The sequence below is a fragment of the Euprymna scolopes genome, chromosome 36 (genome assembly GCF_053919585.1).
Source record: "Euprymna scolopes isolate OS-2025 chromosome 36, ASM5391958v1, whole genome shotgun sequence".
In the NCBI taxonomy this organism is placed as follows: Eukaryota; Metazoa; Mollusca; class Cephalopoda; order Sepiida; family Sepiolidae; genus Euprymna; species Euprymna scolopes.
Window position 1 is genome coordinate 67,927,415 of NC_136517.1, and position 22,942 is coordinate 67,950,356.

The window sequence follows — 22,942 nt, forward strand, 5'->3', positions numbered from 1 at the left end:
TTTTCATTACTGTAAAATACTTTTGCCTAATTTTCATATGTCCAAATTACATACTCGTACCTGTTTGCAAACTGTAATCTCTTCTTATTCTTCGAACTAACAAGAGTTTTTTTCCTGGGGTTCAATTAAATAGCCCTATTTCTTGCAATCATCTAGAAACAGTCTGTCTTGACACATTAACACATGAGGTACTATTCATAACTCTTTTAATTTCTGTGCAAGACTTAAAACGGTCCTTTAATGACATACGCTGCATTATTCGATCTTCTCTTGCCAAAGTTTTGCGAGGTGTGCCGGTTTTAAAAGCACTAACTATTTTATCAGTATCATTGTAGGATTTAACAACACTGCCTACAACACTCTTGGAATGTTTCACTTTCTCTGAAATCTCTCTAATGGTGTGCTTTTCCTTGTGTAGCTTCACAATAGCTTGTCTCACAGAGTAATCAAGTTTTTGGCATTTTGCCATGGTGTCGGCTGATGCAACGTTTACAAATGACTAAGTAAGACTTATTCTTTAGAGGAAATCAAAATATTTGTTTACATTGTTTTTCTCAATTTTGTCCCTTACTTTTGGACGGTCCTATTTTGAAAATAAATAAATAAATAATTGTTATAATTCTTTTTCTATCCTTTGCAAATGATTCAAATTTTAGTGTCAAAATTTCAGCTTTTCACAGTTGTATGTCTAACAAATCCTTAGTTTTGGACGCTGCAACATTTTTTAATAATTATATTAGCAATAGCACACCATTTTTTATTTAAATTGAATAAACTCAAATCAACCATTATTGAAAAGAGCATAAAACAAAAAAATAATATATTTAGTTTTTTAAAATTGACCCATTACAACTGGAGCTATGAGAATTTAAAGTATCAAAATATGGTTCATTGGACATTTTGCTTTAAGTCAGTTCTATTCAAATGCGCAGAGGCTGTTCTTGGCCTTCGGGCCAGGAGCGGAAAAGGAAGTAATCCGTTCTGGTCAATGTGGGGGCAACCCTTCATATCGGACAATTGCTTTTTAAGTCAATTAGTTTGGTCAATGTGGGGGAAACCCTTTATATCAGACAATTGCTAATTTTGGATCCTGCCAGAGTGCCCCCTTGGGGGAGCTGGTTTTTCCTCTCCACATTAAAATGGCCTTGTGTCTAATTTGCTCAGTGGGAAAGCAAATAAATACACAGTCCTATTCAAATGCATACAAGCTTGTGACTGAAAATGGTAGAAAATTTGCACAATTTACAGACTAACCCATCTTTAAAAAACTATCTTCAGATCTTTTTAAGATATTATGATGAAATTTTAAATAAATTATCATATCATGAAGGTTCAGTTGGTGTTATTTACGACCACCTCACTTGATAACTTGCATACTAATTAGCATATTTCAGCTTCATTTTAACAGCTTTAAGTAGAAACATCATAAAAACAGCTAAGAAAAATGGTAAGGCTTTATCATTATAGGAAGTATTATTCTGATGAACATTATCATTTGCCATTATAACACCATGAAAAAGATGGCAACCGAGAAATCCAAAATGCCACCATGACATGGTTCAAAGAACTTAACAAAATATGGCTTGTAGCTTATCGGAAAGGAAATTTTGTAAAGATTACAATTAGTTTTTCAAGTACATTAAACTAATTAGGATAATTAAATTTCATTTTTAAGTTACCGTGACAATTATCGGGCGAGTTTCTACCACTATTTTGTATATTTTTTTTATTTTTAAGTCATTGTCAAGACTTCAAGAAACATCGCGGCCATTTTTTCTTGTTCTCATGTAATGCTCAACACTACTTGTTTTTTTAACAGAATAAACATTTACAATACCAAAAATTTATCGAGGTAGGTAGAAGAGTAACTTGCCTTTGGTAACATTTATTTATTATATATTTGTTTTTTTGGCCACTTTTTCATACCTCTGTGGACAAACCTACAGATTCTTTTTGTGTGTGCCACGACGCACAAAAATTCTATATGCGCTTATCACTATTTCCGACTTTAGCATAAGAAGTTTTTATCCAATTCTTCTCAAATTTTAGGACAAAAGAAATATATTCGCTATTAAATAGCATTCGAACACAGTTTCTATCTTTACTTACCTTTGTATTACAAAGCGTTAACTTTGAGATATTTTATTTGTGGCTTGAAAACCAACAAGAATAACAACCAAAAAAAAAAAAAAAATAACAATGTCCATTGTGGTTATTCTTTTTCAAATAATTTATTTTTTAAATATTCTTTTCCTTTCCATAATTAAAAACTTGTTTTCTAAATAATAACAAAAATAAGATGAATACTTCATGTTTATAAGTTGATGAACGCGTTTACAGATTTTTTTTTTGTGTGCGCTACGACGCACAAAAATTCTGTTTATAATGCGCTTGTTCATATTTCTAACGACTCTAGCATAAAAAGTTTTTATCCAATTATTTTTAAATTTTAGGACAAAAGAAATGAATATATTCCCTATTAAATAACATTTGAACACAGTTTCTACCTTTATTTATCTTTGTACTACAAAGCATCAACTTTGAGATATTCTAACTTTTGACTGAAAAGACATATGTTGTGTTCGAATTCTGTAGCAAAGACAATTCTTTTCCTAATTAGCTAAAACAATTAGAAACGTTTGTTGGCAGGTACAATTTTCGCTTCGTGTTTATGCCAACACACCCTCGATAGCTTATTTGCAAAAGTGATCTACCGCCAGCAGACATGCTATGCTGACATGTTTCATCATTAATAGTTGGATTTAAATAGCAATTTCTTCAAATATACAAATCACAACAAAAATATTCAAATACCATTTTAAAGTAAATTTTATTGTGAATCCAGTTATATAAGCTTTATTTTGATGGAGGTAGGAGAAATGTACTTATTACTGATTTAAAAACTATGAGTGTCAAATTAAGTAGCAGTATGTGTCATGTCCAGCGCTGAATGTTATGGTATCTGATATTACTAATTATATTATTTGTGTAAATCTTAAAAACTAACAAAATTATAACAAAGATTGCAGTTTGAAAAAGAAAAACAAAGGTTTTTAAAAAATTATTAAGCCGCTTCTACTGTTCCACACTTATTGAAAATTTTGTATAGTTAACACAAGTGCTGACGTCACCGATTTTGTGCTCCATTCTTCACAATTGGTTGGTGGTTCCTATTGCCCTTAGATTAATAAATAAAAACGCCGTTGTATATGAGAGATGTATGTGTTCTCATCGAGTAGTTTCAATAGGGGGGATTGAATTACTAGAGCGTTGTATTATAAATTGAGCACCACTTACAAATATTGAAATTTTTGTTTTTTGGATGTAGTCCAATCGATAATAATCCTTTGTGAAAAGACGAAAAGAAAAAATACAAGGGGAGGTGCATTATACAGGTTCACACTAGTTTCTTTTTGAAGTTAACAGCCTTAAAAATATCAGGAAATAATTAATTTTTAATGGTGAAACATTTTCAAGGCAAAAGAAGAAATGTGGAAATTGTGAAGTTGTAAATTTTAAGCCCCCCCCTCCCCAATGTTTGAATGTTTTTACATGTTCTTAAAATGTGTGGAATTATGACCCCCCCCCAACCCGTTACCTCCTCCGCCCCGTCACCAAACTTGAAAACATGCTAATGATTATGTCTCGTTGATCGCTATGTGGCCAAGAAGTGGGTGCTTATTTTACCATAAATTTATATAGGAAAGTATTCCCTACTCTAAAATGTTAAATTTTTATTTTATCTTTTTAATTCTTTCTTTCATATTATCTTTAAAGGGCGTTTCTTTAATAAGAACAAATATTTAAAAAGAGACTGGAATCCTTGCTAAATGTGGTAAATTTCTGTAGTGAAGAAATTAAAAAAAAAATATATAAGACACAGCTGTTCCTTCCAAAAAGGTCAAGTTCTTCAATGTTCAAAAATAATTCACCGTCACTTCTTCCAACCGCCGTTTCACTCTCTGCGCTCTTCACCCTGCTTAAAAAAAACGTACCGTTTATATGCTGCCCATTTCTCCACTTATGCAAATTGACTATCAACCAGAGCCATCTAGTTTTCCATTTCTCCAAACAGCCAATTTGCAAAGTGGGACAACTCAAACCACACAGGGCCATCTAGTTTTCCATTTCTCCAAACAGCCAATTTGCAAAAGGGGACAACTCAAACCACAATTTCCATGATGGGTATTGCAGTTCATTTACGTTGCACATAAAATCAAGAAAGGTGTTTTTACGGCTCCCGGAGACGGAGTTTCTTTGAACACGTGTTGCACTTGAGAAATTGAAGAGAAAAACTGTGACTGTTGTGGCATGCTTGGCGATGCTGTTTTACATCTAAATAAACAGAATTCGGCATATGTGATAACCACAGACAACAGTGATAGTTACTTGTGGAACTGCTTCCTGGACTGTTTAAATTTTGGTGGGTTAATCCTTATATATAGGCTTTCTTGAACATTCCAACCTGTTTACTGTATTCATACGTGAGGGAATGTAACATAGTTCCTTTCTTTTATGTGTGTGGTGGTTGCATCATGTCATGTTCCTACATGTTTTTTATATGCATAGCGATCACAGCTTTAAAACGCTACTGCCGGTAGTTTACAAAGAGCAGATGTAGTGTCAGACGTAGTGGGTGGCTACATCACCAAAGGCAAGATAAGTTACTCTTCCACCTAAATAAAAACAATAACAAAATGGGTGCATTTTATGAACCGGATGTTTGTATATGAAAACCGCTGGATTATGCTAAGCATTGCCAAAGGAATCTTAAAACCGCGAGGAAACAGAAAATAGCAACATTCATCAGATACGAATTACTATTTTAAAAAACACAAAAACTGAAAAGGCAATAAAATAAGATATAACACAAACCTACAGCAAGTTTTAAGAATAAATATTGTTTTGAGTTTATTTTTGCTTTAAGTAGAAATACTTTTTTTTTTTTGCTTGCTTAAAAACTAATTTGGGAGCAGGGTAGGATTTACGGTTAGGCAGTGACGTACAGAATTTTTTCAGAGCAGGTGCTCAAATGAAAAAAAAAAAACAGTGTCTCGGTGGGATACAGGCCTATAATACATTTCTTTGAAAAGGGCATTTTAAAACAAGAGTAAAAGGGAGAGGTGCTTGTGTACCTCTAGCACACACACCCTCTGCACGTTCTTGGGGTTAGAGTTAATTTTAGTTTCTTCAATCGGTAATGTTATGTTCTAAGCCCACCCCACATTCTCTTCTTCTGGTTTTTTTTTTGCCATGCCCTACTCATTTTAGATATTATTAGTTTGTTCTGGTGACAATACTCCAACTACAACTATACTAACTTGTCCAGCATAGTCAGATTAATTGTCGTGTGCTGCTCCATTATTTACAATGTTTGAATTCGTTCAGTATCAGGGAAACTCATCATGATCAATCACCATTCCAGCTCTCAGCTCAGATCCCATCGAACAGATTCAAATCTGTCATTGATGCTACTGATGATTATCATAGCATCCCACTACATGAACACTCTCAGCACCTCACCACCTTTATTACGGTGATGCATACACACACCGGTTTGATAGGGTGATTTGATGGTGCTGAATTATGGTTACCGAGAGAGTAGGCCGGTGAACATGACAGTGTGATCAACATATAGGTAAAGGTGTCTAAAGTTTCCGGTGTTCAACCTTGTGGCCATAAAAAATATTTTTTGTTGCCTTAGATTGTGACTGTGGTAATTTTATGAAAGTAGTCCAAACGTGCATGTTTTTTATTCTCCTAAAGAGAAAAAACAATTCTCCATGTGGGTAATTATTATAATTGCACATTGGGATAATAAAAATCTAACAAAATATAAGTAAGTGGATTGTTTTTTAACTTTTATATCGATTGAAGGAAGTCAACTATTTCATTTTTTTTTTTTTTTAAACTGCAAAACAAACAATTTTTATGTGAGAATATTTTTCAGTCCGTTCTTTTAATAATAAATGAAACTTTTCATTAAGTATTTTCAAATATTTTGAAGTTAGAAGCATTTTTCACAACAGTTTTTTTTTTTTTTTTTTTAACTAAAACGATCGATGAATTCAATATTTTAGCACCGGGCATAATTTATTTCTTTGAAATATATTTAAAACTTAAAAGTTTTTGTTTGTTTTATAACATTTTATCTGTAAATAATTTACATGACTGAAATGAGAAATAAAATAGGAAATTTTCTATTCTCTCCCGAGACATACGAACACAAATTCATCTTAAAAATTCATTAACTAATCAGTTTTAATTAGATGTCTGATATGAACTAAAAATAAAGAGTACATTAAATTTTATTTTCTTGAGTTTATCTTATAAATAAATATTGTTTGGTATTTGTGCCGTGTACTACCATGCTGAAATAATGCTTTTTAGAAAGCCATTCTTAATAGGGGGGCTTTCTAACTGTTCTGCACTTTCACCTAACAATTTAATGAAAAAATAAATAAATACCATAAAATTTAACTTGAAAATCCTATCTAAAAGCGTTGCACAAGCACCATTATTATCATTATCATAACAACAACCATAATAATAAAAAAAAAGGTATATCGTGGGGAATGTGGACCCTGTGTAAAAGGGTTTTATTTTAATTGTTACCCCTTAAAAAGCACATACACAAAAGGTTTTCATTGGTTTATTTAATTATGGAAACTTTTTTTAAGGTACTATTTGAGTCCAAAAAAAAAGACCAGAAGCATTATTTGAATATGTACGAAAAAATACATGTAATAAAAAATAAAAAATATTAGTGTGAAAAATATAATAAAAATAAATTAAAATAAAATGAAAATAAAATAAAAACAAGCACAAAATAAAAGTATGAATCAAATTAAAGAAATTAAAAAAAAATTTTTGAAATAAAATACACGCTTGATTACAAAAAAGTGTATGAGATATATGCGAAGAAAATGCAAGAAAACCTCAGGGAGCAGCCATTAAATTAAAATCCGTTCACGCAGGATTCACTTTCCCTGTAAAGTGTCAAAAAAAGTGTAGATGATATCGACTGGTGCCACACCAACTAGTGAAGGGTAAGGGAGGATGGAAAGTCCCAGGTGGGAGAGTACTAACCAGATCTCCACTGGAAGTGTGCAGTTCAAATCTGGTACTTTGAGGAGGCATTTTGTCGCCCAAGTCCCAGGAAACACCAATGGCCGATGCCAATGAGAAATCAATGGCAAACGGCTGTTGCGATAACATGCAATCATCTGTACGAGTGCTCAAGAGGGTTTTTTTTTTTTTTTTACATAGGCATCACCACTTATCAAGGCCAAGAAGCCACTCAAGGATAAGTGTTAAAGAGTGTACAGTAGAAATTGGACAATATAGTAATCATTAGTAATGAAAATTTGGTAAATTTGATAACTTATATGGAACGGCTCATCAAGAACTTATTTACGTTAGACTTGAACACAACCATACTGTAGTCAGCCAGAAAGCAGGAAAACGGAAGACAATTCCACAGGCGTGCAGTTCTAAGAAACAAGCTTTGTTCATGGAATCTACGTTTAGGTTTAGGCACAGATAAAGAGTGGGGGAAATTATTGATAGTGTTTTCAGCTAGACGAGTGTTTCTTGTGAAAGTTAGGCGAGGGGGGACCATAGACTGGAGCTCAGTTGAACACTTTCCATGAAAATAACGATACATCAGAGACAAACTCGCAACATCTCTTCTGTGAGATAGAGGTTGCAGGGAAGAGAAAAGGACATCTCCTACGAGGCTACGAAGTTTATTTTGAACTCTATCAAGGCAGGACAAGTCCTTTCTAGCAGCTCCTGCCCAGATGTAGCAACAGTATTCCATCCTTGGATGTACCTGGCTCTTAGATAGATAGAGAATTGCATCAGCAGTGAGATATCTACCAGATCGATAGAAAGATCCCACCATTTTTTCCAGCGGCCTTGGCAACAGATTTGATGTACGTATTCCATTTAAGATCAGGAGTAATGGTCAAGCCCAGAAGCTTGTCAAAACTTGAGGCCTCCTGAAGACAGGAGCCATTCATTTCAATTGATGCCAGATGTGGATCAGAATGTTGATGATGTAAAGAGAGAAGCTTGGTTTTAGATGCATTAAAAGTAACCAGCCACTCCTTTCCCCATTTTACTACGTGCTCAAGATCAGAGGAGAGAGAATCGGAAGAACTTGGTAGTTTACTGTCTTAGATGTGCTACCATAAATGGCAGTGTCGTCAGCATAAATGTTTACAAATGATGTAAGGATGTGATTTGGAAGATCATTAATGTAGATCAGGAAAAGAGTTGGGCCCAGGATGGACCCCTGAGGGACACCAGCATTAATACTGTGAGCTTCTGATTTTTGCCCCTCATGAACTTATGAACCTATCAGAAAGAAATTATTTAATAATTGAGAAGATATTTCCAGCTATACCATAGCTTGTGAAGTAAACTTTTATGCCATACCCTATCAAAGGCCTTAGATATGTCAAGAGCAATTGCCCTAGAAAAGTTGCCACCGTCGAGAGATTTGCTAATCCTATGAGATATAACTGTAAGCACATCTGCTGTAGATTTAGCAGAACGGAAACCATATTGAGTGTCACTAAGGTTATTTTTGCTGAGATGGTTGATTACTTCTGTATTTAACACAGATTCCAGCAACTTACTCATGACACACAGGAGACTTATTGGCCTGTACTGTGAGGATGCCCTGCATTTCAGAATTAAGCACCTGAATTCTTAAATACAGGGCATACTGATGAGATTTTCCAGGGAGATGGGAAACTATTCTCCTTAAGACAACATTTAAACAGTTTTATAAGTATGGGCGCTAGTTCAGGTTGAAGTTTTTTGAGTACTATAATTGGAATACCGTCAGGGCCGGTTGCTTTACTGGAATCAAGATTTTTGATTAGCTTGGTAACATCACGTACAGATATACGTATATAACATAGCATGTTTTCTGATACAGGAGGAAATATTGGGGGTTGGCGGTCTTGGTCGCAAAGAGTAGAATTGGCTGCAAAGTTCTTGGCAAAGAGTTTGGCTTTGTCTAATGCTGACGAGATTACCTCAGGTCCATTTATGAGAGTTGGGATAGAGCACACGCTTCTGTTCAGGATTTTGTTTGCTATTTGCCAAAACTGGTGGGAACCAAGCCGCTGCTCAACTACTTTGGACTTAACAGATTGAGGATACAATTCTCTTGCGTTCTTTATTACTTTCTTACAATGGTTGCTGGCAGTCCTGAAAGCGGCTTTAGTTTCCATACATCTATTACATTGGAAGCAGTGGAAAAAGTGATTTCTGTGCGCAATGGCAGCAGCACATTCTGGAGAGAACAATGGCTGGCTGTTAGGTTTTTGCTGGAACTTTTTCAAGGGTATGAAACGGTCTATACCTACAATTAACCACTCCATCAGGTCTGATACTATAGAAGACACATCCTTTTTAAACATGGAACGCAGAGGTAGATCTGATATAAATGTACGGAAGCTATCCCAGTCATCCTTAGTGTATCGATATACTGTACGATGGAGAGGTACGTCTGGGGACTTATTACATTTCATTTTTATCTTAAGTGATACAACAAAGTGGTCGGAAGATCCAAGAGGAGACAGAACAGAAACTGAACATAATTCAGGGAAAGTTGTGAGAGAAAGGTCTAGTAGGCTTGCATACTGGCCGTCATTGTCGGGCACACGGAGGTCATAGGCAATGGAGAAATCATGACAGAACCTCCCCTCATCATTGGTCTTGTTTGAAGTCTCCACATACGTGAATGTTAGCTGAAGGATAAGCAGATAGGACTTGGTCAATTTTCTCAGATATGCTTTTAAAGATAGTAACTCCGCTGTTGTGGGGGCGATAGAGAGTAAATATAAATGCAGTAGTGTGATCTAAAGCAACCCGGAAGTACATATAGGGTAAGTTAGGATCTTCCCTGGAGATGTCCCTACCACATGGAAAGCCATCTTTAATATAGGCACATATTCCATGCCCATGGCGATCTTGGGGGTCAGATTTAGAAGTTAAGTTAGAGTATCCTTTAATTGCGAACTCTTCTAGGGAAATAGCCTGTCCAATGCCAGTTTCGCTTAAAAATAAAAGGTCTGGTTTAGTCTCCTGTAATTGGGTTTCAACCTCTGGAAGGTTAGAACATAGACTCTTGATGTTGGAGAAGGAGACATGGTAGTAGGGGTCTACGTTGGAAGTTGGAGAACCGGGTTTAATCGTGGATAACATTGGAAATCTGGGGTGACTTGTTGTCATGTGGTCTCCAGCGAATACCACAAGTTACTGCCAGTGAGCGATCACTGATGATAGTTTGTGAAATAATAATAATAATAATAATAATAATGTTCCCTCCCAAATTCATCACCACCCTGATTTAATATCATAGATGTTTACTATATTTTCTTAGTTTTTAACCAATCTTCACATTATGGTATGATTGTTTTTTAGTAGTTATGTGAACTTCATTTCCGTATTCATGTATTCTGCACCGATATGAAAATAAAGTCTATAGCAGAATATAGGATTCCTAACCATGTAACTGATGACAATACACTACACGTTTTGGTAAAAAACATGGGGGGGGGGATGAACATAAAAGAACAGAAAACCAAAACTTCAAATGTAATTTCTATATTAAAAGTAATAGTTATTTCAATATATAATCTTGTGGGGGAAATCCAGCTCCCCAATAAGGGGCACTCTGGATAGAAACAAAAATAAAAATTGTCTCAGTCATGAAGGATTTCTCCTCCATCGGTCGAGGACAGAAAAGGTGAAATTGCAGCATTAGAACAGATACTACTACACTGTGATCTTGTCCTGAAGGCCAAGAATTATTTGTTTTATGTTTCTTTAATTGTTTGTTCCCTAAATTCAAAATTCAGTTTTATCATTATTATTAAATTATATATTGCTTTAAAATTACGTAATTTTACCTATATAATATTTATATTTTATATTGAATAAAGTTCATTTTCATTATTAATCGAATTGGGTTCCTTTCTTTTCTTTTTTAACATGTTTTAATGCTCTTTTTAATAATGCTGTCAAATAGTTCGACAGCCTGCAGGCATTTTTCAGTTAACAGGCCTTCTATATCTTGATGGCCGTGGTTGAACGAAAGGTGAAGGTTGTGGATGACACGCTGTTGTCTGACGAGTCTATCGAAGAACATTTCTACCATGTGTTGGATTTCCTTACCATTCTTGCCAACAATGGTATCGTGGCTAATATTGATAAATTTCAGTTTTGCAAGAATACCGTTGAGTTTGGCGGCCTTGTGATCACACTAACAGGTGTACAGTCACAAAGATACTATCAGACACCGACAAACATCACTGACGCTCGATTATGGTTAGGCTTGGTTGGTAAACCAGATCTCCTGGGCATATGCTATCAGCTCTATCATGGAACCGTTCAGGGACCTGATAAAACCGAATAAAATGTTCTGGGGAAAAAATATCCAACCAAAAAAAAAAATAAAATAAAAATAACAAAATAAAGCGAAAAGTTCAAGCAAAAAAAAAAAAAAAAGCCACAAACGCTAAAATTCTTTCCTTTCTTTTCAGATTAATGAACGCTCCCTGAAACGCGCTCCGTACAACATCGGAGCACGGAGCCGTGCGTATTTCGCTATGGGGGCATGCATCACTCGTGTACGTCCGCCACATATTACACCATATGATATGAATTTATTTGGAGTTATAATAAGCGAATAAGTCAATTAATAAATTTAAGCGCTCTCCGCCGCTCAGCAGTCAGCACTAATTGCGTCATGAAGCGAATAAACCCTTTAAAACACGTTACCATATTTTCACTTTGATGTCTATTGTAAAACAAACCCAAAATTTTTATTTAATAAGACTACGCTTTTCGCCATGTTTATACTACGGCAACACAAAACGCTATTTATTTTTATATTTTCAGTGGTGTGTGCGTCTGCGTCAGTGTTTTACGCTGCCGTAGTTTGATCCAATTAACATGGCGTCAAATTGGGATAAAAGCGAAATATTATTATATATTCTTTGCTAAAAAAGAGCCCTTCTCGAGTGAGACAATTTTTACTTTTAAGTGCTTTCTTTTGAGGGACATTGGATATCTCTTATATTAAATCGACCTTGTGTCACATCGTTGGGGGATAAATACACTATTATGTAGTAAATAACATACAACTAAAACTTCTCGTCTGTATTGCTAATTTTTCTGAATGACTAAAAAGGTCAATCAGAAAAGTAAACTTTTTATTGGAAACATCGAGATATATATATATATATATATATATATATATATATATATATATATATATATATATATATATATATGAGGTTCTTAAATGACACTTTATTCTCTTGTTTTGATAGAAACGAAAGTTCCATAAAAGGGTGTGATCGAGTTTCACAGTTGTTTTTAACACGCCCAAAACAAAAGGAAATAGCTTCATGGAACGAAAATATTCTTATTGTAAGAAACAAACTTGGTTTCAGGTTTTAAAACGACAAAATGATACAATTATGAACGTGGCAAGAATAAAAATATTTCTGCTAAGTTAAAGTAAAGGTGACATTTTGTTTTATTTTATTTATTTATTTTAGAAAACTGAGTTTTTATAATGAACTCAACTAAAACAAAATAAGACACCTAATAGAGGCAATAAAAAATCAATAAATATCAATTAAATAACGCTAATTTGTATTAGAAAAAAGTTAATCGAACTAAATTCATTTTCATCTAAACTTCAAAAACTAAAAATACTTACGATTGTTGAAGTTATCCATAACGAAGTGTGAGAAATGAAATATGATTAAATATCCGGCTCCAAAAAAAAAGTTGAATGTCAGAAAATGTAAGAGAGTTTATGTTAAGTTTTGTCTGTGCGAAAAATTACTGTTTGTGATAATTATTCGCCATCAATTCGTAGAAATATTATCAAGTGTTTATTTTGCTAAAATGACGGAAAAAAAAAAAACTGAATGCTATTTGATTGGTTGAATTAATTCACATGACTGCATGACAAAAACAATTATATTTCCGGGAAATGAGAAGTTTTTTTTTTTTTTTTTTTATCATTTTGAAAATGAAAAGATCCTTTCGTCTTGTCTTTCTAGATGATGTTAAAGTTTAACACCTGTTCTATCTTCAGCCAGAAAAGTAGTAATTCTTTTTACTGAGACAACTTTTATTTTAATTTCCAATCTAGAGAAAGTGTGTGTTTTCACACATACTTTCTACAGAGATTTGCCCACATTAAAATCGACAGTCGACACTAATTTTTCCCTTGTAAGAAAACTTGCTGTTTAAGGAAACAGAAATATGAGGAAGAAAATGGGACATAAGTCATGTTACATCGGTAGTAAAAATGCCATTTGATCGGATAGTGAAATTGACGTCATTACTATTAAATATTGATATAATTTAAAAATTGGAATTATTGTGAAAGAGCTTAATTACTAAGTATTTAATAATTATTAGTATAAAAAATAATTGTAAAAGAATTTTTTAAAAGTTTAAGTCATATTTATAGGCACCGCCAAAAATGGCCGAAAAATCAAGTTGTTGTTGTTTTTTAAAACGAAATTACATTTATTAAAATCCATTATTTCTGAGTAACTTTTTTTTTCCAGAAAGATAAAACCCTGAATTTTATCATAGAAAACAGAATAATGTAAAACTTTTTCTACTATTTTTAATTAAATTTTAAATGTTAAATTTTCCCAAAAAGTTAACAATTGATATTTTTTGTCTTGCACAAAAAAACGTACATAAATATTTAAAAAAAAAAAAAAAAAAAGAAAAGGTTTTTGAAATAATTTATTTATTTGTTGTCTAACTAAGATGTAGGATGATTTTCTATGAGAATATGCAAAAATATTATAATATAAGTACCTGGATTTCAAATAATTCCACTTATTCAGATAGGCAAACAGTTACTTCGCGTCGATCTAACACAATTCGATTGCCTATTTTTACTTTATTTTAAAATTTAAAAAAATTAATTAGATCTCCAGTTATTACGATAAAATATTGATAGAATTTAAAAATTGAAATTATTGTAAAAGAATTTGATTACTAAGTATTTAATAATTATTACTATAAAAAATATTGTAAAAGAATATTTATAAAGTTAGTTATATTTCGAGTCAATTCGATTGTGTTTATAATGAACTATTTTACTTTATTTGAAAAATATTTTTATTTCAATACTGTTGTTTGGCGTTTCTTTTAATCATTTCTAATTATTTTTATTTGTTTGTCATTTATTTATAAAATTACGTGGAAGTGATTCATTTTTTTTTTTTTTAAGTTACTGTATTTAATTAAAAATCATTTAATAAAAAAAATTCTGTTTTCTACTATTGTCAATTTCAATATTTCATTTTATTTATAAAATGACGTCAATTTCACTATGCGATGAAGTGAAATTCTTACTACCGGTGTAACACGAGTAACACGACTTATGTCCCATTTTCTTCTTCATATTTCTGTTTCCTTAAACTGCAAGAGGCCCATGGCTCACCGTCGAGTACTTCCGGTTTTGTAGAACGTCACAACGTGTTTCATAACTCTTCGCGGCCACGTCTGATCTCTACCCTAACCATCCGCACTCTTTAATATCACAACATGGTGTTAGATGTGTTTACAATATAATCTCCGGTTGTAGTAGAAAATCAAAATAAGATCAGAATTTTTGACACCCTAACACGAAACTGCGAATAAAATATTAAAAAAAACTCGTAATTTCTCTTTTAAAATTGGGTTGTTTATTTTCTTTATGATTATACTTCCAAAATAAACTATTAAAGTTGTAAAGTTGTATAAAAAGTAATAGAAATATTAATTTTTTTATTAAAAAAAAAAACAGTAATGAAATTAATTCAATTTTACGAGTTCAGTATTTTTCAATTTTTAAAATTTAAAAATCTATCAAAATTTTTCTATTGATTCTATTTTTACGATATTTTCAGGGTCAATGTGAAATTTTATGCTCTTTCCAATAAACCGAATATAATATTTTAGACATACTTTTTTTTTTTTAAAATTCACGCCCCCCTATTTTGAAATGTCTATTAAAAAGTAAATAATTTGGTGCCCGGAAAACTCGTCTCCGGAAAACTCATACCTGGAAAACTCGTCCCCTTTCGCTAGGTAGGAAAACTGGTCCCTTATTGAATAAATATCGATTGAAAACACATTTTATCATCGTTCTTGAAGGAGATATTGTTTTTTTTTAAATAGACTATAGCCCCCCCTAATATTTTTTAAAAAATATTTTTACTTGTTTAATGTTTTTTTGTTTTTGTTTTTAAATAAAATCGATTTTCTAAGTGTCCGTTTTCTACCTAACTGGCTAAGTTCTTATTTTAAAGCGTTTATTATGTTCATAAACGAGACCGCATTTTTAATTTAATTTTATCAATTATCAACATTTATTGTCGTCCTGTCAAATTTTGCAAAATTATAATTTTAAATAACGCATGAGTTTCTGACACACCTATAGCTACAAAGGAATTCAAAGTTGTATTAATCACGGTACGGACTCATGACTCTTTTGACTCCCAATTTTTCGTCTGCTAAAATTTTAATCATGTGATTACGGTTTAGCGGCAATAAAATAAACCATTCATTCAAGTGCCGCTTGTTATGGATTTAGCTGAATACGATATTAAAAATCATTTTTATTGGTACTTAATGAGTGCACTTATGTTACCGGGCTGGCGGGTGTATTGTAACTATTCTGTACTATTCTGTACTTTCACCTAACAATTTAATTAAAAAAAAAAGATATTGTAATACTTGAAAATACTATTTTTTAAAAATAGCACGGTAACATGCACCAGCACCACTTTATTTTACATATTTCTTTTCCAAAGGACCGCTTTGGGATACATTGGTTTAAATTTAAAGTGTTGTGTAATTATATATTTTCAGTTGCGCTTATGCTTTGAATGAATTAAAAAAAAGTAGTGTTTCGTCACAAAAATACATTGTAAAACTTGAATTTAACTTTTCTTTTCGTTTCTTTTTACTTTTTTTTAATCAGTACTTATTTATATATATATATATATATATATATATATATATATATTTTAGAAATAAATGGAAAAGAAATATGTAAAATAAAGTGGTGACTGGTGCAGTGGTGCACTGGTGCACTGGTGCATATGCGTGAAAAAAAAATGAAAATTCTATGTTCTGAAAAAAAAAATCTTTCTGACATTACCCCCCCCCCCGACACACACACACACACACACACACACACTGGGAGTGCTTTTCTTCTTTTGCATATTTTAAATGTTCCGCGAAAGATTCGTAGGCCATGTGAGAAGGCAGTTTCCTATGCGAAGGTACATCTAACAGCTGTCGTTTATGCTATCGCGCTTGCACGTAGCGTAAACGGAAGCTGTAAAATGGTGGAAAATAGTCCCTGGGTTCAGGGGTTAATACCATGCAAACAGTAAATTTACGACGGGTCTGATTATCAGATGCATTGTCAGCGACCTCGATTACCCCTAAAAAAAAAATTAGAGTGGTCGGTATTCTGTATCGTTATATTTACCTTTTTTTTTTTTTTTTAATAATTACACGACACTTTGAATTTAAACCAATGTATTCAAACGATGTTTTGGAAAAGAAATATGTAAAATAAAGTGGTGCATGTTACGGTGTAATTATTTTTTTTTAATAGTATTTTTAAGTTGTTCGATATCTTTTTGTTTACTAAATTGTTACCCATCCAGCCTGGTAACATAAGTGCATAAGTACTAATAAAGTTAAGGTACTTGTACAGTTTAGTGAAGACATTAAAAAATGAAAATATCGAAAAAAAAAAAAGGTTATATTACACATATCCATTATGAAACGAAGTTCTCCAAAAAAAATTTCACTTAATTTCATCACGTAGTTATTTTTTTTACAGCGAAAAACAATTTCTTATGATACCGAGCAAAAGGTTCGATTTTTAGGAAGAAAAGCTAGAATTAAAGATGGGAAGGGAGTGTCGGCGCTTTACATGGAGTTATCTCCCCGTGGTATGTTGTTCAGCTTCAGCAAATTTCACAATGGCTGACTTCAACGCGCTCTCATAAGAACGTGTTTTTCCGCAAAAAAAAATATACTCGATCAAATTAAATGAAATTCTTTTTCAGAGATCTTCAGTCCAAAACGGATACGTACAATATAACCTTTTTTTCGATAATTTCATTTTTTAATGTGTTGACTAAACTGTACAAGTGCCAAAGTTAATTTTAGCAGAAGAAAAGAGTCATGAGTTCCGTGAAGCACGTAATGTAGAAAACTACATCAAGAAATTTCATGCATACCTTGAGCCAAGATCAAACTTTCGTGTTTAAAGATACCAGATCCTATATTGCAGGCAACAAACCTGAGGAAGAAGCCCATGCATTTTTGAAGAGATTAAGGCAAATAATGAAATAGTGCGAGTACGATCCCCCCATCGAGAAAACCCTTCTGGTCAACCTTTTCATTTTTAAGTCCTTACTCAAGGAAGGAAATAACCTCAACATTGCAGAAGCACTACACGTTGCAGAAACAGAAGAGACAACATTGAAGTAGGTGGAGGCAATACAAAACACACAGTACACCACAGATTCCTGAGGAAAAACACAAGATACACATGCTATAAGGGCTGGGAAAGAGTATTATAAAAACTGTTACTTTTGTGGAAAAGATCATGATAGAGGTGAATGCCCAGCAAAAGGGAAAACCCGTGGGAAGTGCCAGAGAACAGGGCATTTTTCAGTCGTTCGCCGCACCAAAGATACTCCACTCGTAAACAAGATAGGCCTCCAAGTTCAACAAAAACCCCAAGAAATAGAAATGTCCATAACATAACAATGCACAGTGATAAGGAAGATGACCACTCACCAACAGAGGCATACTTCCATACCATTTCATGGCTCAAAACCATCAAACACTAAAGAGGCATATGCAGAATTGAGAGTAGGGAACAAAAGATTACAAATAAAAATAAATGTGAAAATGAACACAGGTGCTATGAACAACTTCATTCCATGGGAATGTTTCAAACAATGCAAGCATGTACACCTTTGAGACACTCATCTGACTATTCGCCTTTGGTGGTGTCCCAATCAACAAAGTGGGTGTATGTCATCTACGAGTCAGATATGATGATAAATGTACAACTTCCACGTGGTAAAGAGCAATGGACTTGTGCTACTTGGCCTCCAAACATCTACGAAACTGGGACTAGTGACCCTTAATTTTATAATAGGGACCAATAGACCATAAGACCACACTAGTTCAACTGCAGCAATGCAATCAAAACCAGAAGGGGACATGAAAGAAAGCGAGTGCATACTCAAGGAATTTGCTGATGTGTTCAAAGGCATTAGATGCCTACCATTTGGATTGGCCCGTCAGTACCTCCAGTAGTACACCCACCCCAATAGCCTTGAAAGAGAAATTCAAAGCAGAGCTAGACTCCCTTGTAACCCAAGATATAATAACTCTCATAACAAAACCGACATCCTGGGCCAACTCTTTTGTATGCATCACAAAAGCTAATGGATCTGTCAGACTATGCCTGGGCCCTAAGGATTTTAAACAAGGCAGTGTTACGGCCCCGCATTGTAACACTAACATTTGAGGAAATCATATCCAGACTTTACGGAGCAAAATGATGTGAAATCTGGCTATTGGAACATGAAACTGGATGAAAAATCAAGAGAGCTAACTAAATTCATCACCACTGAAGGATACTGTGTTTAAGGGCTTTCCGATGGAGGTCAAGAGTGTGCAAGACGAATTTCAATGAGTTATGTTTGAAATCTTTGGAGACACCAAGAATGTCCTCTAAATATCAGATGACACTATTATTGTTGGATTTGAGGAGGATGGCAGCGATCATGACAAAGTACTCAAGAAACTCCTAGAAAGAGCTTGATCTAAGAACTGCAAGTTCAATCCAGACAAATTAGTTGTCTGCACACGAGAAGTATCTTTTTTTTTTGGTCATGTGACGGAGTGAAACCAGACCCAAAGGAGATAGAGGCATTCGTCCAGATGAAATCACCAAAAGACAAAAAACAACTAGCAAACTTTCTTGGGCTAGCAAATTACTTCAACAAATTTTCACCACAACTAACAATGCTGACCAAGCTGCTACAAGACCTACTGTCGACAAAAATGCAGTTCATCTGGACAGAACAGGAACAGATAACATTTAACAGCGTAAAAGAGGAAATAGGAAGAGCAATTGTGCTTAAATATTTTGATCCAAAAACATTAATCGATATACAAGTAAATGCATCATCAGCTGGACTAGCAGCCCTCATCCAAAATGGAATGCCAGTTGCTTTAGGGTCAGAGACAAGATACTCCAAGTCCAACATAGAATGCAAAATGCTAGCAGTGGTCTTTGGATTAGAAAAATTTCATCACTCTGTATGCGGCCAAACAGTGACAATACAAACAGATCACAAACCGCTAGAATCAATAGCCTTAAAGAATCTTGCTAATGCACTACCAAGGTTAGCAAGAATTTTACTCAAAATCCAAGGCTATAACTTCATAGTCAAGTACAATCCAGAAAAATCCATCCCAATGGCCAACTGCATGTCCAGAGTCTCAATAAACCAAGGGGAACCAATCAGGGATGTAGACATTAACATACATCTACTTAACGCACACCTCAATGCATCTCCAACTCACCTACAAGATATCAAGGTAGAAACAGTCTTTTTTGGCATTGCTTATGACCTCACTCAGATTGTTCGTGAGCCCACCCATGTGCCCGATACTACAGGTCAATATGCAAGCCTCCTAGACCTTTTTCTTTCAACTTCCCCTGAACTATGTTCATGTTCCGTTCTTTCTCCTCTAGGATCCTCCGACCACTCCGTCGTATCAGTTAAGATAAAAATGAAATGTAATAAGTCCCCAGACGTACCCCTCCACCGTACTGTATACCGATACTCCATGGCTGACTGGGATAGCTTCCGTACATTTATATCAGATCTACTTCTGCATTCCATGTTTAAAAAAGATGTGTCCTCTATAGTAACAGACCTCACCGAATGGTTAATTGTAGGTATAGACCGATTCATACCATCTAAAAAATTCCAACAAAAACCTAACAGCCAGCCATGGTTCTCCTCAGAATGTGCTGCTGCCATCGCGCACAGAAATCACTTTTTCCATAGCTACCAACGTAATAGATGCACTGAGACTAAAGCTGCTTTCAGGAATGCTAGCAACCACTGTAAAAGAGTAATAAAAAATGCAAGAGAGCTATATGCCCAGTCTGTAAAATCCAAAGTAGCTGAGCAGCGGCTTGGTTCCCACCAGTTTTGGCAAATAACAAATAGGATCCTGAATAGAAGCGTGCGTTCTATCCCAACCATTATCAATGGACCAGAGGTCATCTCATCAGCTTCAGACAAGGCCAAACTATTTGCAAAGAACTTTGCAGCTAATTCTACCCTATGCGACGAAGGCCATCAACTCCCCATATTTCCTTCTATAACACAGAACATGCTAGGTAACATACAAATATCTGTGCATGAGGTCGCCAAGCTAATCAAGAACCTTGATTCCAGTAAAGCTACTGGCCCTGACAGCATCCCAATTATAGTGTTAAAAAAGCTTCAACCAGAACTTGCTCCCATACTTACGAAACTGTTTAAGTGTTGCCTTAAGGAAAAGTGCTTTCCAACACCCTGGAAAACCTCATCAGTGGTATTTAAGAACTCAGGTGATAAGTTATCTCCCTCTCAGTACAGACTAATAAGTCTCCTGTGTGTCATGAATAAGTTGCTGGAATCCATATTAAATAAAGTAGTCAACCACCTCAGCAGAAATAACCTTCTTTGTGATACGCAATATGGTTTCCGTTCTGCAAGATCTACCACAGATATGCTAACGGTTATATCTCATAGGATTAGTGAATCTCTTGACAAAAGCTTCCTTTCTAGGACAATTGCTCTTGACATATCAAAGGCCTTCAACAAGGTATGGCATAAAGGCCTACTTCACAAGATTTCCAGCTACGGTATAACTGGAAATGTTCTCTCTATCATTAAATCATTTCTCTCTGATAGGCTCATAAGAGTAGTGGTTGATGGACAAAAATCAGAGGCCTGGTCCCAACTCTCTTCCTGATCTACATCAATGATCTCCCTAAACACATACTTAAATCATTCGTTGACATCTATGTTGATGACACGACCATCTATGGCAACACATCAAAGGCTGTAAATGACAAAGCGCTCTCTGATTCTCTCTCCTCTGATCTCGAGCACGTGGTTCAGTGGGGGAAGACGTGGCTGGTTACCTTTAATGCATCTAAAACCAAATTCCTATCTTTACATCATCAACGCTCTGATTCTCATCTGGCATCAATTGAAATGGATGGCTCTCGTCTAGGAGAAGCCCCATGTTTTGACAAGCTTCTGGGCTTGACCTTCACTCCTGATCTGAAATGGAACACGTACATCAAGTCTGTTGCCAAGGTTGCTGGAAAGATGGTGGGATCCTTCTACCGCTCCAGAAGATATCTCACTACTGATGCAATTCTCTATCTATATAAAAACCAAGTACGTCCAAGGATGGAATACTGCTGCCATATGTGGGCAGGAGCTGCTAAAAACAGCCAATCCTGCCTTGACAGAGTACAAAGTAGATTTCGTGGCTTAGTGGGGGATGCCCTTTTCTTTTCCCTGCAACTTCTCTCCCACAGAAGAGACGTTGCAAGCCTATCTTTGTTTTATCGTTATTTCCATGGCAGGTGCTCGTCTGAACTCCACTGGTCCCCCCTCGTCAATCTTTTACGAAAAACACCCGTCTAGCTGAATCCACTGTCAAAAACTTTCCCCATCCTATCCTATCTATGCCTAAATCAAAATGTAAATTCCATGAACAAAGCTTCTTTCTTAGAACTGCACGCCTGTAGAACTCTGTTCCGTCTGCCTGCTTCCCACCTGACTACAACCTGAATGTCTTCAAGTCCAATGTAAAAAATCCTGATGAACCGCCCCCTTAAGTAGACACTTTATTTAAATCTCCACACTAACGTACTGTACTTACAATAATCCTTATCCCTGAGTGGCTTCTGGGCCTTGATAAGTGGAGAAAAAAAAAACAAAGACCCAGTACTAAAAGAGTTTACCAATAGCATTATGTCCGAATGGCTAGCAAACTAACTGCCACTCTCATGTACAAGCTTTCTGAAACTATACAGACAAAATTGGGCTCCAGGATGGGATACTCCTTAAAGGCAATAAAATCATTATACCCCTCTCACTCCAATGAGCCATCCTACAGCAATTACATTCGTCCCACCAGGGGATAAAGAAAACATGTTTATTGGGCTGAACAGCAGTGTTCTGGGTCGGTATCAACAAGGGCATAGACAACTGTAACCCCTCCAGGGTAGCTCAGGTGCATAGGCTCGTGGTTGAGATGCACCTGTAGCCGATACCTGTGGCGTCACCCGTGGTTTCGTCTAGTGGTCGAATTTGTCTTTGTCGTTGTCGGTCACTCTCCAGTTCCACTTTCAAATCAGCTTCCAAACGTCACCTGAGCTATCGGAGAAATATATTGCATTCACAACGCTGTTTTCAATTAAAGAAAGGAAAGTCAAAACTTAATTGGTTTTTCTTAACATAGAATTGATTATTGTCTTCGACTTTATAAATAATAGTTACACACTGGCCTAGTTATGCAACTTAGGGGGCTTGCAGTTTACTTTCCTTTACCAAGTTCTCCATTCTTCATCTACCACGGGAAAGAATCAGCTGCCAGAGCGAAAAGAAGATGCCGATTAGCCAAGTGTCTTGTTTCTATCAAATCAGTAATTCCTCCTTCCACCTTTTAGGAGTTATTCTTTCTTTTTTCCTTTCCTCTCACTCTCTTCTTTTATCCTATTAATTTGTACTCCCTTTCCTTTTTCTTCTTTTGAATTTCCTCCCTC

At 34.9% G+C, this 22,942-nt stretch overlaps 1 protein-coding gene across 3 annotated transcripts in view; it reads right to left on the bottom strand.

Moving 5' to 3' along the window:
• Positions 1 to 13,355, bottom strand: part of LOC145260565 (embryonic polarity protein dorsal-like) — a 753,749-nt gene extending 740,394 nt beyond the window's left edge. For 2 of the 3 annotated variants that reach the window (XM_080118821.1, XM_080118820.1), the window contains exon 1: positions 12,752 to 13,307. Coding sequence is in view for 2 of the 3 variants with exons in the window: in XM_080118820.1 (XP_079974946.1) it covers positions 12,752 to 12,770 (19 nt within the window). In the remaining variant the exon portion in view is untranslated. Of the gene's footprint in view, positions 1 to 12,751 lie in introns of all 3 variants that reach the window. The other variant, XM_080118822.1, reaches the window with a different exon arrangement.
• Positions 13,356 to 22,942: the final 9,587 nt, after the last annotated feature.